The 15,000-nt window shown below is 52.1% G+C and overlaps 2 protein-coding genes across 2 annotated transcripts in view; one reads left to right on the plus strand and one right to left on the minus strand.

Annotated features, from left to right (window-relative positions):
- Nucleotides 1–1,331, plus strand: part of LOC131215767 (UDP-glucosyltransferase 2-like) — a 2,482-nt gene extending 1,151 nt beyond the window's left edge. Inside the window, exon 3 of the mRNA XM_058210163.1 lies at nt 1,301–1,331. Coding sequence (XP_058066146.1) covers nt 1,301–1,331 — 31 coding nt within the window. The remainder of the gene's footprint in view (nt 1–1,300) is intronic.
- Nucleotides 1,332–4,590: 3,259 nt separating this feature from the next.
- Nucleotides 4,591–15,000, minus strand: part of LOC131215768 (PHD finger protein rhinoceros) — a 13,143-nt gene continuing 2,733 nt past the window's right edge. Inside the window, exons 5-9 of the mRNA XM_058210164.1 lie at nt 14,794–15,000; nt 13,753–14,751; nt 11,073–13,683; nt 4,903–11,003; nt 4,591–4,806 (exon numbers count right to left, since the gene is read on the minus strand). The exon at nt 14,794–15,000 is cut by the window's right edge and continues 1,461 nt beyond it. Coding sequence (XP_058066147.1) covers nt 4,604–4,806; nt 4,903–11,003; nt 11,073–13,683; nt 13,753–14,751; nt 14,794–15,000 — 10,121 coding nt within the window. The 3' untranslated portion in view covers nt 4,591–4,603. The remainder of the gene's footprint in view (nt 4,807–4,902; nt 11,004–11,072; nt 13,684–13,752; nt 14,752–14,793) is intronic.

Here is a 15,000-nt window from a genome sequence, read left to right on the forward strand (position 1 = left end):
GATGCGGAAGTATGCCGCAGGAGATGAACAGAAAAAGACAGACCATCAACTGTTTCGTTATCATTTTGTCTGATGTTTTCTTTAATTCTGTATCTTTAAGTGTAATAATTTATTTAGATTGATTTTCTTGTTTGTAAATTCTATAATTTACAGAGATTTTAAGGGAAAATTAAATATAAAAATAATAAAAAATATTGCGATTTTCCTCACCTTATTACTTTCGCCCACTGACGGTCTACTCCGGGCCTGTGCCTTCGCGCGCGGTTTGCCCCGTTTTCTAGTTTTGTTTTACTGTTTTCTGTGTAATTTTCTCCTACTTCAAGCTACCTTTCTTTACGTTTTCTTTTTCTCTCCACCTAGCTTCCTACATTCTCCAGTTACATTAACTGGCTACAATCCAACATCCGTCGGCATTCCATCGCTAGACACGCCATTGCGATGTCGTCACATCTTTGTTCTAACATTTCCCTATACACTCCATGATTCTCCTTCACGCACGTACCAGCCCATATACACACAGGGACCACCGCACACCTACACAAAGCTCACACATACACACACACACACGCACGCACACGTTCTCCCCGTAGAATGGTGGTTGACTAGCACCCATTTCCTGCCGCGCGCATTGTTTGAGGGTATTCTTCTTACCGTTCAAAATGTTACAAAACTGGGGATGACAATTCGCTAGTGGGACTCTCATAAGTATAGTAGTAACCGTTACTGTGTATTTTGTTTGCTAGTGTTAGTTATTTCCTTTTACTTGTTTCGATTTTTTTCTTTCTCTCTCTCCCTTTTCTTTGCTGGTGTGCAGTTTTTCTATCAATTTCGGACAGCTTAGCTTGCCGACCAGGAATGTTTGCTTATCCCACCGTATCCCATCTTACTTGCTACTGTTTTTGCATTGTGTTTTATGGCTAGTGTTTCGCTAGCAAACTGAAGCTGGCTGAGTTATAATGGACAATTTTTACAATATGGTAGCTAACGCAATTCCACCACACATCTTAACGGGGCCCGCGCATGTGCATTTCTTGCGTGTGTGCGCGCGCGTGTATGTGGTTTGTTTTCAAGGGAACCATCCACTCCATTGGCATACCACACACTCATACAATATCATGCATTCATTCCGAATATGGGTGAGTGAAGGTATCAGTTTTTTGTTTGTTAGCTTGTTTGTTTGTTTCATTTACTTAATTTGTATTTCTTTTCTGTTTTGTATGCATTTATAATAATATTACTTTCCACTTTCACTTTTCTTTTACACTTTGTTGCTTTATGCCGCACTCTTTGCAATATACAGTCGCGACGGTGGCGCCGGCGGCGGCGATTGACAGGCTGACCGCGCTCGAATATGCTACCCTTCTTTTGTCTAATCCTACGATTTGTTTTATAAATAAATTAAATAACTTTTGACACAGTAAAAACCGAAACAAACGCAGCGATCCTGTCGATCGCGACAGGATCGGCAGCGTTGATCATCACGATACGACGGACACAACACCATCACGACGATGACGACGACGGTGGTGGTAGTGTGTTTGGGAAAAAGTGGGTCATGGGAAACGTATGATCCACAAATTAAATCTTTACAGCTACAGTTTCATACTAGGTTTCCCACTTGCGCTTAGCGTTTGTTGAGTTGGTAGTTTTGTGAAGATTCCCCTCAAAATTGATTACGATCTTGTCCGTTCTTGTTAACACTTTTAACAGCGAGCGCTCAGTCATTCGTTCATCCCGAAAACGCTCGTCGGCCATTCTCTCTCTTCTCTCTGTCTTTCTCTCCCTCGTTCTTTCTCTCTCTCTCTCTGCTTGATTCCAAACTACTTTTTGTTATACTTTATTAGACTTATTATTCACATAAAAACTAACTACTGGTTCGACTGTGTCCATGTGGTTTGTTTCCCCCCTTTGCTTGTTCCTGCGGTAAAGTTTTGTTTGATTCATTCTGTAGAATTTTGAATGATTTGTTTGCTTTGCTTTGCTACTATAGTTATTACATTTACAAATTTCACTTTAATTTCATTACGTTAAGTTTTTGCATGATTTTCCGTTTTACTTCGTCTCTCGTACGGTACACGGGTATGCTTGTTTCATCTTTCCCTGTGCCGCACGCTTTTGTTGTAAACTCTCTGCTTTATACTTTTTATCGGTGATTAATACGTACCTCTTTGATGTCATGCGATTGTATATCTTCATCTTTTTTACAATTTGTGTGCGGTGCTAAAATGGCGTTCTCAAGCAGAAGAGGGTGAGAGTTATTGGCCAGTTTTTTTTCTCATTTGTATTCCTCCTGTGGCCTGTTACTGCAAACTGGTTGCTCTCTGTACTTTGCCCATTACTATTGAGTAGCTTGTGAAAAAGTGAATTTGGCCGTAGAAAGAGAGCATGGAAGCGGATCCGGTATACTGTTTGTAACTGTATTTCATTTTTTGCATAAAACCAATACAATGGTTTCAAGCAGCAGCATCAGCAGCTGTGTTTCTTGTCATTAAAAAGTTTGCGCGGCAGGTTTAATTTGTGTAATAAATTGCCAATATCATCTGTTACAATCGGCTCATTGTATATTTGGAACTTAAATTGTGCATGTGGGATTTTGATTTTGATCACCTGTAAATAGCTAAAGTTGTAATAGTAAACTGTTTAATACTCTTTCGTCATGAGTGCTCATCATCTCAAACCGATTTTATAAAACAGCTCCCACGAAACAATACGTTATTTTAGAGCAACAACGAGACAGATTTAAGAAAAGGTTTAGTTTATTCGTTGTAAATGCGTTTTACTTTTTCAACACTCAACACTGTGGCCCTAATTGGAAAGGATTCAAATTTCCGACCAAACAACGGTTACTGGCAGGTAAAAGATAGACAATGGCCTTTTTTTTCTTTTGAATTATAGAGGCTTTTGGCAGTAATAGCCGATATTTGCCTCTAAAGACAATGGGCCAGAAAGAGAAAGCTATAGCAAAATGAACTCAATTGAACGCTCGATTTCTCGATTCGAGTTTCATAATAGCACCCAATGAGAAGAAAGTGGACAAAGTTTCTAAAAGTATTTTATAGTAATAAAGTATATAAATAAAACTCGATACATAAAATCTGTAAAACAATGTAATCTCGAGCTCTGTAATCTCGTTTGCCGGAAAAACTGTTTGATAAAACCGGTTTAAGTTTCAGCGTACCCGAGCACCGCCAGTACACGGCTTTCCAAACCTTCAGCAGCGTTTTACAGCAGTCGCAAAGGAAAACGTTACAATATTCTACAACAACTTGTACCTTTTTTAAATAGAATATAATAGAGAAGATAAGTCCAGCCAAAGACCATGGAGTTGCCAAAATGCAGGATTCTCATTAGGCTCTGCGCTGCTGTATTGCACTACAATAATACCTAATGTGATTTGTTTACAAAAGCAGCGAGAACGGTATAGATGCAATGTCCATATCGAAATCGGAATATTTCGTGCCAAGCAGGGAAAGGCCATTATTGTTCGTGTGATTAATTGAATTTTGGCAAAGCAATTTTAAACCAAAAATATTCCTGTCTAGTTGGTGATACCGCATTCGGTTCCATTCTATCGTAAGATTTCGTAATGTCTGAAGCCTGAATTCAAATTAAAAACTTGCACAAGAAAGGACCGATCGCAACTAATCTTTGCGCCACATTAGACGATGCCATTTTAATTCGACTACCTTTTCTCTCTAAGCTTGCACAAGTTCCAAGCGATCATCATTCATCATCCGGTCTTTTGTTAATTTAATTAAATCTAAATTAATTTACACTATTTGCTAAACTGTTTGTCTGTGTGTTTGTGAGTGTGTGTGTGTGTGTGTTTATAACATTATATTCTCTACATGTGTGTCTGTTTGTTTTATTATACAATTAAATATCTTAAAACACGTCGCTCATCGCCCCTCGTGGCGAAGGACAGTGCCAACTGTGAGAAGGTTAAGCCAATTGTATGAACGCCAATTCCGTTGCCCTGTTGTGCTGTGCACGACACGGGCCAACGAAAGAGGCGCGGCACGGGACGGGAGTGGGCCAAGTATGATAAAACTACACAACAACAATGCAACAACAGCGTCGAGCTATGACTTGGAGGGTGAAGCGATGCGTGTTACGCTATAAAATACTGTCTTTTCGGCAATTACAAGTGAAAGAATGTTAAAATAAAAAATTACAACAACCCGAATACGGGCAGGGCGATATACGGCTACTTCGTATCTTCCAGTGGCCGTAGTAGTTAAAAAACAATCTAAAATGTATACGTTAATGAAAAGAATATCAACGACTTTACATAGGGAGAAGTACGTTGAGTGAATCGGGCCACTCAACGCGTTAAACTCTAATAGAAAAATGCACAAATTAAATTTGCGAATTGCACTTGTGTTTTGGCAGAAAATTGCGCCGCCACGAGTCCTTGAAGGAATGGCCGCAAATCTGTGCAACACTACCACACCACCACCACCACCGCACGACGCGATGGTAAAGAGAACAAAGATCGTAAACGCCACTGCGTAGAGATGGCTAGCATATGGTGAGGCTGATGGACGAAGTTATCCATTCTGGCCACTCCCTACGGTTAGGCCACCTCCTAGAGCACACACTGTCATCGCACCTCACAGTCCTTCTGCGCGTTGTTACTGGCAGCAGTTGCGGTTGCGGTTGTTGTTGCATTGCTATTAGTCACGGCCAACGGTTGCTGCGATGATGGTTGGGATTGCTGTTGCTGCTGTTGAAGCTGGAGATGTGGTGGTTGCTGGGTTGGATGTTGCTGTGGCGTTGCTATTGGAGGTTGGTGTCCGGCCAATGCTGTGAGCATTGAGACAGAGGATTGACTGAACGATACCTGTTGTTGCTGTGTGACGCTGGTGCTGCCGTTGCTGCTGCTGGTGTTAGGAAACATGCTTCCAGCGGCTGACACCGTGCCTCCGGCGACACTGCCAAAGTTGCTGCAGGTGTTAGTCGACGCGTAGTCGAGCAGACTTTTGAAAGACATGGCTGCATCGGCGGTCGTTGACGCCAACTCCTTTGATGGATTGCTAGTGGTGCTGCTTCCATCAGCGCCGTACGTTGTATTCTGATAGCCCTGCTTGGTAGCACCCTTCGATGATGAACGATCGAGCGAGTTATTGGCGTTGCTCGACGAGGCTGCCATCGCTATGTTGGCGACCGACAGCAGATGATCGATCATATTCCTACTCGCGGCTGATGCTGCGGCCGAAGATGTTAAGTCGAGTGTTCCGTGGACATCCGTTGCGGCAAGACTGCTTTTACCCAGCGCTTCCGTCGATGGTGATATGCCCGGACGACAGGGACTTGGACCAACCGAACCGGGCACAGGCGGCGGAGTGACGTTCGGAAGCGGAGATCGTTCCGAGCCACTGCCGGAACTGTTCTTTGACGACATCACGTACCCACCGCCGGACGAATTGCGCGCCAGCTTTAGTCGAATAGGGGTTATTAGAGGCTTTTCAACCGGGGCAGCTTGAGCCGCAGCAACGGCGGCAGCTGTAGCTGCCGTCGCAGCTGCGATCCGTTCACTAGCTGGGCTTGTGTTATGGATCGCCGCGAGATCGATCGCAAGCGGATCGGTTTCTGGTGAGGAGGAGGACTGCTGCTGCTGCTGTCGGCTGTTGCCACCCGCGGAATCGATTATCGTTGTTGTCCCTCCACCAACCGATGGTGGTCGGGATCGCTGCTGCGATCGCTGCTCGGGAGTTTGGCAACCTACGTTCGACGAGGATGACGACTCTTCCGAATGCTGTGTCGGTTTCTTGACGCCCAGCCGAATCACGATCCGTGGTGGGGCTTGCAGCGCCTGCGACCCGCCCCCCTCCTCGCCAGTGGCCGCCGATATGATTTCCACCTTCTGTTGCTTCTCTCCCTTCTCGCGCTTGTGTTTTTTCTCCTTCTTGCGCTTCTTGTGCTCCCGATCGCGCTCCTTGTCCTTGTGCTTGTGTTTCTTCGCCTTCGGTTCCTCCTCGTCGCCGCTGGCCTCACCAGGTAACGGACCAACGGCGGCGGACGCCCCACTAGCACCAGCGCCGCTGCCACCCGCCTCGAAGTCATCCTCAAAGTGCATCGTTTCCGCGAACATCATGTACTCTCGCTTCAGGTCTTCCAAGCTCGGTGGAGGCACACTGCTCGCTAGACGCTTCTTCGGCGGTCGGCTGCTGCTTCCAGCGGTGGTGCCAAACCCGTACACTCCGCCACCGGTTCCTCCAGCACCAGACGTGTCCAGCATGCCCATAGAGGATCCGAGTTTGATCTTAAGCTTCGGTGCCTGCTGCGATACCTGCTGTCCAACGACGGTGGTCACGATCGCACTCGTTGCGCCACCAGAAACACCACCCGCCCGATTGTTGCGAGATCGACGCTTGCCGGAGGCACCGGAGGCCCCGGCCGGGTCGACGGACCCAACAAGGTTCAGTCCGCCCGATCCGCCACTAGCGGCCGCTGCCGAACCGACGCTGCCGCGCCTCCGGTCCATCAGCACGTCGTGATGGAGCTCGCCACCGGATGGCTGGGTGGCCGTGGCCAGTTGGCGCAGCTCACGCGACGCATTTGAAGACAGTTTCTTCCGGTGGATGCCGCCGTACTCTTGGTAGTCGTCCTTCGTCGGCATGGTTCCTAACGATTCGACCGCTTTCGGAAAGCCGACTGTGGTGCGATTGTTGTGCCCGCCCAGGGTACCTCCGAGGCCCATTCCCTGTGCCATCATGTGATGGTGATGATGGTGGTGATGATGGTGCCCGTCGCCCGACTGATGTAAGGCCGTCTGGTCGTCCTGATTCTGGTCCTGGTTACAGTACTGGCGCAGCAGTTCCTTTTTGCGCATTCGTCGCAAGTTGGACGACCCGGCCGACCCGCCTGCAGCTGCCGCTCCGGCCGGAATGCCAGCGATACCGCTCACCACACCGACACCGACAGCGCCGACCGGTCCGATGCCAGCGGAACCAACCATCAGCGGACCGCTGATAACACCACCGAGACCTGCCGCAATAACACTTCCACCGCTGCCGACGAGCGATTGCGATTGCGACACAATGGTCACCGAAGACGACGATGAACCACTGTCGAGATGCGCCAACGGTCCCTTGATTTTGAGCTTCATGATGTTGCGCGAATCGGCCAGCGAGGACATCTTCATCGTTGGCAGACTGTCAACGGAATCGTTCGTCTCCTCCTGCGTTGGCTCGAGGCTCGGCTCTTCGCCCATCATCACCGACAGCAAGCCTGGGGTCGTGCACGGGGTGCTACTGACGGAAGCCATGGTTGTAGCCGTGACCATCGTTGCGCTGATGTGTGAGTCCGTTAGTGAACCGGTATTTGTGACTCCGGCGAGCATGGAACTCGCAGAGGTGACACCTCCCACGGCCTGGGACGACGCTGCCGCAGCAGCTGCTGCGGCAGCCGCCGCTGCCGTCGACCGATTGTTGCTGTCAGCCTTCAGCGCCGATTGTAGCTCGTTCTCCATGTCTTCGTCAATGTCGGCCAGCGTTTGATCGGCCGTTCCGCTGGCAAACACACCCAACAGCTGGCTGTTGTACGCCTCGGTATTTGTGGACGATTCGAAGTTGCTGTACGTGCGCATATCAACCGGACCCGGCAGTACGGCCATGTCCGGTAAGGTGCTGGCCGGTCCGCCGACTAACCCGCCACTTCCAGCTGACGAATAGCCCCCACCTGAACCAGCACTTCCTGCGGCACCACCACCAGAGTTTGAACTACGATTCGCTTTAGCATGTCCGACGAGGCCACCAGATCCACTGCTAGCGCCGGCCACGGAACCACTTCCCACCGTGCCTGCGTTCCCACTGCCTGTTTCGGCCATTGAGCGATTCTCGGGCGATCGGCGTCGATCGCGCATATCGCGCAGCTTCCCACAGTCCATCACCTCGTCAAAGTCCAGATCGTACACCGTGCCAATGATCTTACTCACGATGCCAAAGCTCCCGAAATCATTGCTCGCTCCTATCTGCTGGGGCAGATGATAGCCCGTGGCACCGCCATGCTGCTGTGGATGATGTGTCTGCTGATGGTGGTGTCTTCCACCGACACCACCGCCACCGCGGCCCCCTCCGGCTCCGCCAGCACCGTGAATTCCGTGTCCGGCACCGGCTGCATTTTGTCCTCTGCCCGCTCCCCTTCCGCGACCACGAGGGGCACGGGCACGCGGCACTTTAACATCCGTCGACAAACCCGCGGTCGCCGTGGCTTTCGAAGTTTTTCCGTGGCCCGAGAGGGACCCCATGAGACCTGCGCCGCCTCCGAGCCCCTTCTGCATATCATACACGGAAACGGCTGTCGTTTTGGGGCTTTTGCCCGGGCTGATCGACTTCGAACCAACGGCCGGACTCGGTGCCGACGTTGGGGGAGACTTCAGATGGTGATGGTGCTGCTGCTGGTGTACCATTGACGGGTGGACTACGCTTCCCACGGTGGCCGCCCCGTTACTGTCGTTCAGGAGCATGTGATGCTGTTGTTGCTGTTGTTGTTGCTGGTTTTGAATGCGCGACGAAGAACGGGACGATTTCGCGGGACTCTTCTTCGACGTCGCGTGCAGCACCGTCGCACTGCCAGCATCCCCTAGCATTGCTCCCATTACGTCCGTTAGCGGCTGCAGTTGGTTGTGCTGCTGAGGAGTGCGACGGTGTTGCGGTGTCCGCGGGGTACTGCCACCACTGCTGGTGCCACCCGACGGTACGCCACTGTTCAACAGATAGTTGTTCTGCTGCTGATCCGGTGTCGTCGGTGGACGGCTCTGTTTGTTCGGCGAAACTGTCATAGTAGACATTGGCGACGGCATCTGGTCGACTACCTGCTGCTGCGGCGGTTGCTGCTGCTGCATCTGCTTCTGTTGGTTGCGATGAGGCGAAACCATGGCATCGGCCGCCGACATGGACATGGCGTTATGATGCGGCGCCATCGGCATACCCAACGCACCGATGGAAGATTGTAACGGATGGTGCGGATGCTTGCCTCCGGTTCCTTGCTGTTGCGTTGTAGGCGTTTGCTGTGGATTGGTAGGTTGCTGGTAACTGTTGGCAAAGTTCGGTGGATACAGGCCTGCTCCCGGCGAGGGAAATGGTACGGGGACGCTCGTCGGAGGAAACAGTGATACCGCGGACGGGTACTGCTGCTGCTGACCCACCAGTGAGGAAGGCGGGGCCGCTATCGACGGTGTGTTCTGGATGTCCATGAAGCTGTTGAGATCGTTCAGCTTGTTACGATGCTGCTGCTGCTGCTGAGCCACCTTCTGGAGAAGCATGTTTTCTTTCTCCTGCATCACCGCACACTCGTGCTGCTTCTTTTGATGCTCGATCGAACCGCCCAGCCCGCTATCGATCGCATTGTTAGTGGCGGTATTGTTTTGATTCCAACGCCGGGCGGACGGTGGTGGCGGTGGGGGTGGTGGAGGCTGTTGCTGCTGCTGCTGTAGACTATCAAACAACAGCATTGAGGTAGGTTCGGTCTGGTTTGAAACACCGACCTTGTTGTGCATTCCTTGCATAAAGTCGAGCCGCGAGAGCGAGTTCTGCAGATGATGGTGATGGTTCATCTCGCTGCCGAGCTGTAGCGGATGTGGGTGGTGTTGCTGTTGCGAAGGGTGCTGAAGATGGTTCGTCATCGGGCTGCTACCATCGAACAAACTCACGGCGGAAGCAACCGCTGAGGCCGAATGGCCCTTTTCGTTGTTGCTCAGCGCATTGTTGTTGTTGTTGTTGATGTTGCTGGTGTTGTTGTTTACCCCGCCAGTCTGGCTGTTGAGTAGCCGGGCAGCTTCCATGCAGTTCTGGGCCAGCTGGTGACTCGGAACCGTACTGCTACCGAGAACGGTCGAAGTCGGTGGAACTAGCGGTGATTGCTGTACGATGGAAAGGGCCGTCGTAGTACTGGTCGTTGTCGTAGGCGATGGACCACCAAGGGGAAGCGTGGATTGCATGGCTGACGGTGGTACCCACCGCTCGTCGGAAGGTCTTAAAGTTAGGTGATCAAGGTGACCATCCTTGCCACCCTTTTTCTCACTCGAATCGTACTGCAACGATGGTTGCTGTGTTCCAAGCAACGGTTGTTGCTGTGGCTGCTGCGACGACTGTGTCTGTGACGATTGCCCGAGTACGCCGGCAACCGACGACACTTTTCCAAAGAAATCTAGACCTTTCGTGGCCAGCAGAGATGTGGTGTCCGCTGTGTCCGTCGCCACCACCAAGTCATCCTTGGGACGCTCGATAGCACCAAAGTTTGCTAATGACAAATCGGCAGTGGTCGGTGTAGCGCTTAAATCGTCGGCCAGCACCGTCATGTCGGTGTGTTTCTTTGTCTCCTCATCCGAAGGCTTCTGATCATACGAGGAAACTGGCCCGGTGGCGTTGGTGGTACCGCCCTGGTGCTGCTTTTGAAACTTCTGGCGGAGCTTCTCCACCAAATTGAGCGTTTCGCGCTGCGTGTCCTCCTTGCAGTCCTCCATGAACGGGAAGTTGAGCGTTTGGTTCAGCTCGAACGTATCGTCCGTCACGGTGCTATCCTGCGGCAACAGTAGATCGAATATCGAGGGCGTACCTCCGTCGGTGGTGCTGTTCATCATCGACAGTCCACCAGCACTGACGTTACTGTTATTGGTATTGTCCTCCTTCGATCCACTATTGATGGATGGCAACGCTCCACAAACAGTCGCCTCTGTAAACGGTGCACCGCCACCTACAGCAGCGACACCACTGATTTTCTTTTGGTCTGCCTCGTCCACCATCGGTTGTGCACTTTTGACCGGCACTCTGACTGAAACTTTGTCCTCCACCGTCGTTTTGCCATCGTCAATGTTCGCCGACAGTTCCGGATCCTTCGTTTCGCACTCTTCCTTAGTGACGCCGACCTGTAACGGCGGTAGCAGTTCGCTCGGTTTCTCCTCCACCTTCGGTGCTTCGTTACTTACATCCTCGATCACCACCACATCGTCATCGTTCGAACGTGAATCTTCCACCAACGAGATGATTTCGATGTCTTTTCTATCGTCGCGCGACCCCTTTGCTTTGGCTCCGCTCAGCAGCATCGTATTGGCAGGTTTATCCGCCGACACCGGAGTGGGCGATTTTTCGAGCGAATTGCTCATCTTGCTGTCGCCCTTGACGGACTTGTCGCTCTTCGCATCCATCTTCACATCCGACGGTTTCTTCGGTTTTCGCTGCTCCACGCTAGAGTCTTCGTCCGTTAGTAACGAAATGGCATCCAAGCTCTTCGCGGGTACCGCCGAGATGCTTTTGACGATCGGAAGCTTATCTTCCGCCTCTTGGTCCATCAGATGATCTTTCGCCCGGTTAACATCGCCGTCCGCCATTTGATTCGTCGCCTTCGGACTGCGCCGCTTGCGGGATGGGCACTGTTCGTCGGTGTTCGGTCGTTTCATCGCACCGCTCACTTCGCCTTCTTTGTGGGACGCTCCAACCGGCGGTTCATCAGCCTTCAGCTCTTGACGGTCATTCTCTTTCGCTGGTGAACTAGACAAAATGCGATCGCCAGAGACATCACGAGATTCCTCGACCACTTCGCTCGTTTTGCGACGCCCATTTTTCGACGCACCTGTCGCCCGCGTCGTTACCGACGTATCGGTAACGACGGGTGCGACAGCGAGAACTGTACCAGATGACTTTCGGCGCTCCTCTAGTTCACTTGCACCCACAAATACCGATTGGCGACGACCACCTCGTTTGGTGGACATCGTTGGTGGTGGTGCAATCGCTGAATCGTTGCTAGTGACCGGTTGATAGGAGTTCCGTCTACTTCCGGTCGTATTCGTAGCCTCGTCAGCAGCAGCACCAGAAGAAACAACGCTGTCACCTCGTTTTCCATCGACGGACGGCCCTTGTGGCTTGTCTTTGCTAGCGCCAGCTTTGGTTGTAGCGGAAACAGCTCGACTAGCACCGACCTTTCCTCCGACACCGGAAGTCTTAGAGGCAACGGCCGCCGACTCCTTAGTGCCGTCATCGTAGACGAACGGTTCATCGGTAGCGGTGGAAGACTTTCGTCCAGTCGCTGTCTTGCGAGTCGCAGCGGCCGCTGCTGGAGTGGTGGTCGCCACAGGCTTTTTCGGACTAGGTTCACGCTTGCTGACGGCGACGCTGGATGAGATCGACTTCCGACGCCGCGCAGCAGCAGTGCTGGCCGGTTTATTAGCCACAGTCCGTATGGTGGCAGCATTGGGAGGCGAAGAGTCATGGCTGCTTGCGTTGCTACTGCTAGAATCGCTATCACTGTCCGAGGAGGAACCGGAAGAGGACGACGACGATGACGAGCTCGAAGACTCGGACGGGGAACGCGCTGGACCCTTGTCAAGAAAGGGCAACACTTCCTGCCTCGTCTGTGCTCGTTGCGGTTGCTGCTGTTTACAATGCGAGGCCGCTTTCGCCGTGGCCGCTGTCGCTGGCACCTTCGCACGATTGCCCACTGCCGTCGATGATGCCTTCTTCGAAGGGAGTGTAATGGTTGCGTCCACTTCCTCCTCCTCGTCTTCTTCTTCACTGTCCGAACCGGAACTGCTAGAACTGGAGCAAGACGATGAACTGCTGCCCGATGAGCTCGAGCTGCTAGACGGTGTAGATGCCTTCCGTTCTCCATCTTTACTTTTAGCACCTCCGCTGGTTGTCTTCGGAGGCGTTGGACCCTTTGCCACAGGCACCGGAAGCTTCTCGTCCGTGCCGACGATCGATTCACCGGTCGTTGGTTTGCCGAGTCCGCTCTTGATGTGCTCGGCTGCCTTCTTTGCCGCCTGTCGCTGTGGGACGTACGCAAACACTTCCAAATGATTCTCGCGCTTTTGCTTCGCGTCCTTCGCCTTTTCGGACTTGATCAATTCCCTCTCCTTGGCCGCTGGAACCCCTGCCGTTTCATCATGAAGACGGTCCACCAGAGCTTTGCTGCGCTGCTCCCTGTTCGCCGGCATCGTCGTATTCGCAGTGCGATCACGGACCGTTCCACTTTTCTCGACGACAATGGTTGAAGGACGTCGCTCTTTGGATTTGCAACTTGCAACCTGCACAGTTTCCGCAGCATTCTTTGGCGGCGCACTTTCCAGTGCTTCTTTTGCCGGTGGAGCTTTCCCCGTTGACTTGCTCGTGGTGTTATTGCTGCTTCCGACGGAACGTTTCCCACCGATCGACGACTGTCCTTTAGCAGTAGCACCCGGAACGATCGTTCTTACTTCCGTTTCCTTGCGGTTTCGACTATTGCTTGTATTAGAAGCGGTCGAGCTGATCTTTGATTGCATGTGAGGTTCACTTTCGGAAACGACCTGACCTTCGTGATCCGTCTTCAATCCCGCACTACCCGTTCCCGTACTGTTGACCACACTAATGATACTGCCGATCGAAGCACTTCCTCCGTTTGCACCAAGGGCGCTCCGACTGCCGCTGCTACTGGTAGTTCCACCAGTACTACTACTGCCGCTGATGGAGATAGTCGCTTCCCTGTCATGCTGCTGCTTACGACCACTGACCGAAGGCGAAGGCAAAGCGTTGCTTGCGACCGGCGATTGCGCACCAATGGCCGCCAATGAAGAACTACTAATCGGGGTAGTGCCACTGGTTTTCATCAGATTTTCGGCTGCCTTCTTCGCCGCCTCCCGCTGCGGTACTACCTTAAAGTCGGCCAGGAACTCCATCTTCGATTCCTCTCTCGATACCGTCGCAGTCGCTGCGGCTGATTTCTTATAGCCACTGCCCGAATTACTATGCTGGTTGCTAGCGGCAGCGCCCGATTTACTATTGCTCAGGCTGTTGCTGGCGTCTGGATGCTTTTCTGCCACCAACTGTTGCTGTGATTGCCTCTTGGCACCTTTCGTATTGGAGGTGGAACCTTCTTTGGTGGATCCTTTGCCGGTCGTTCTGTTGGAGGGAGCTTCCGCGGCAGATTCCACGCCAGCTCCTGCCGCTGCTCCGCGTTTGCTCGTGTGAAGCTCTCCAAGAAACGCTTTCGCCGTTGCTCCGCCACTACCAGGGAGCGCCGAAGTAGGTGTAGCGCCAGGAATCATTATAGTCGTCGAGTTGTTGCTGGCGGCACTGGACGACACACGCGATGCAGTGGTTGCTTTGTTGGGTAACTTTTGCTTCATCCGATCTGCTTCCTGCAACAGATTGAACTCCTTCATGGCAGCTTTCGTGCGGACCGACGGATGTTGCTGGGAATCGCTCGCCGTGTGGTCAGTCTTATCACGATCCGTACTGTCACTGTCGGAGTAGATGTCTCGCATTTTCTTCGAGCGCCCAACTCCACCGACCGTGCCACCGTACTCTGCACCAGCCGTTCCCACCCGTCCACCAGCGGCACCACTTGCAGCTGTCACTCCCGTCCGTCCACCTGCTCCCGGGCGAATGTGCATCAACTCGTCGCTATCGTTCGAATCGTCATCGTCCGTTAAATGCATTGCACGCCTGTCATCCGCCAGCTCCCGCTCCATCTGTCGCAGCGATTGGTTACGGAAGTCCTTCTTTTGCTGTTGCTGCTGCTGTCCACCATCGGTGCCTTTGCTTGCCCCACTCTGCCTCGTTGCTTTCGCCCCGGCCGGGGACACCGTAGCCACGGGTTGTAATCGAGCCCCAGGGCCATGTTCCTCGTCGCTAGAGCTTTCCACACTTCGACAGCTCATTTTCTCAGCCGACGAAAGTAACCCACTGGCGGCCCCCGTCGTCGTTGCCGAAGAGGAAGAAGGCACTTTCCGCCGCTTCCGTTCGACGGCCTTCGTTTGGCGAACTTTTTTCTTCTCTACACCCGTGGCATTCACCTTGCCATCGCTACCCAGCGCACTGCGACGATGACCATCATCATCGTCATCGTCACCGTCGTGATCGGAAGCCGAGCTGTTACTGGATCCAGCTCGCTGCTGCGACTGCATCCCGCACACACTCATCCGTCTGGTGGTTCCATTTACGTACGGTTGCTGCTGCTGCTGGGAGCGCCTTGCGGATACCGGTGGAAGGGAATTTTTGGTTCGCTGATTGCCTGTCTGCTGCT

Source organism: Anopheles bellator, chromosome 1 (assembly GCF_943735745.2).
Source record: "Anopheles bellator chromosome 1, idAnoBellAS_SP24_06.2, whole genome shotgun sequence".
In the NCBI taxonomy this organism is placed as follows: Eukaryota; Metazoa; Arthropoda; class Insecta; order Diptera; family Culicidae; genus Anopheles; species Anopheles bellator.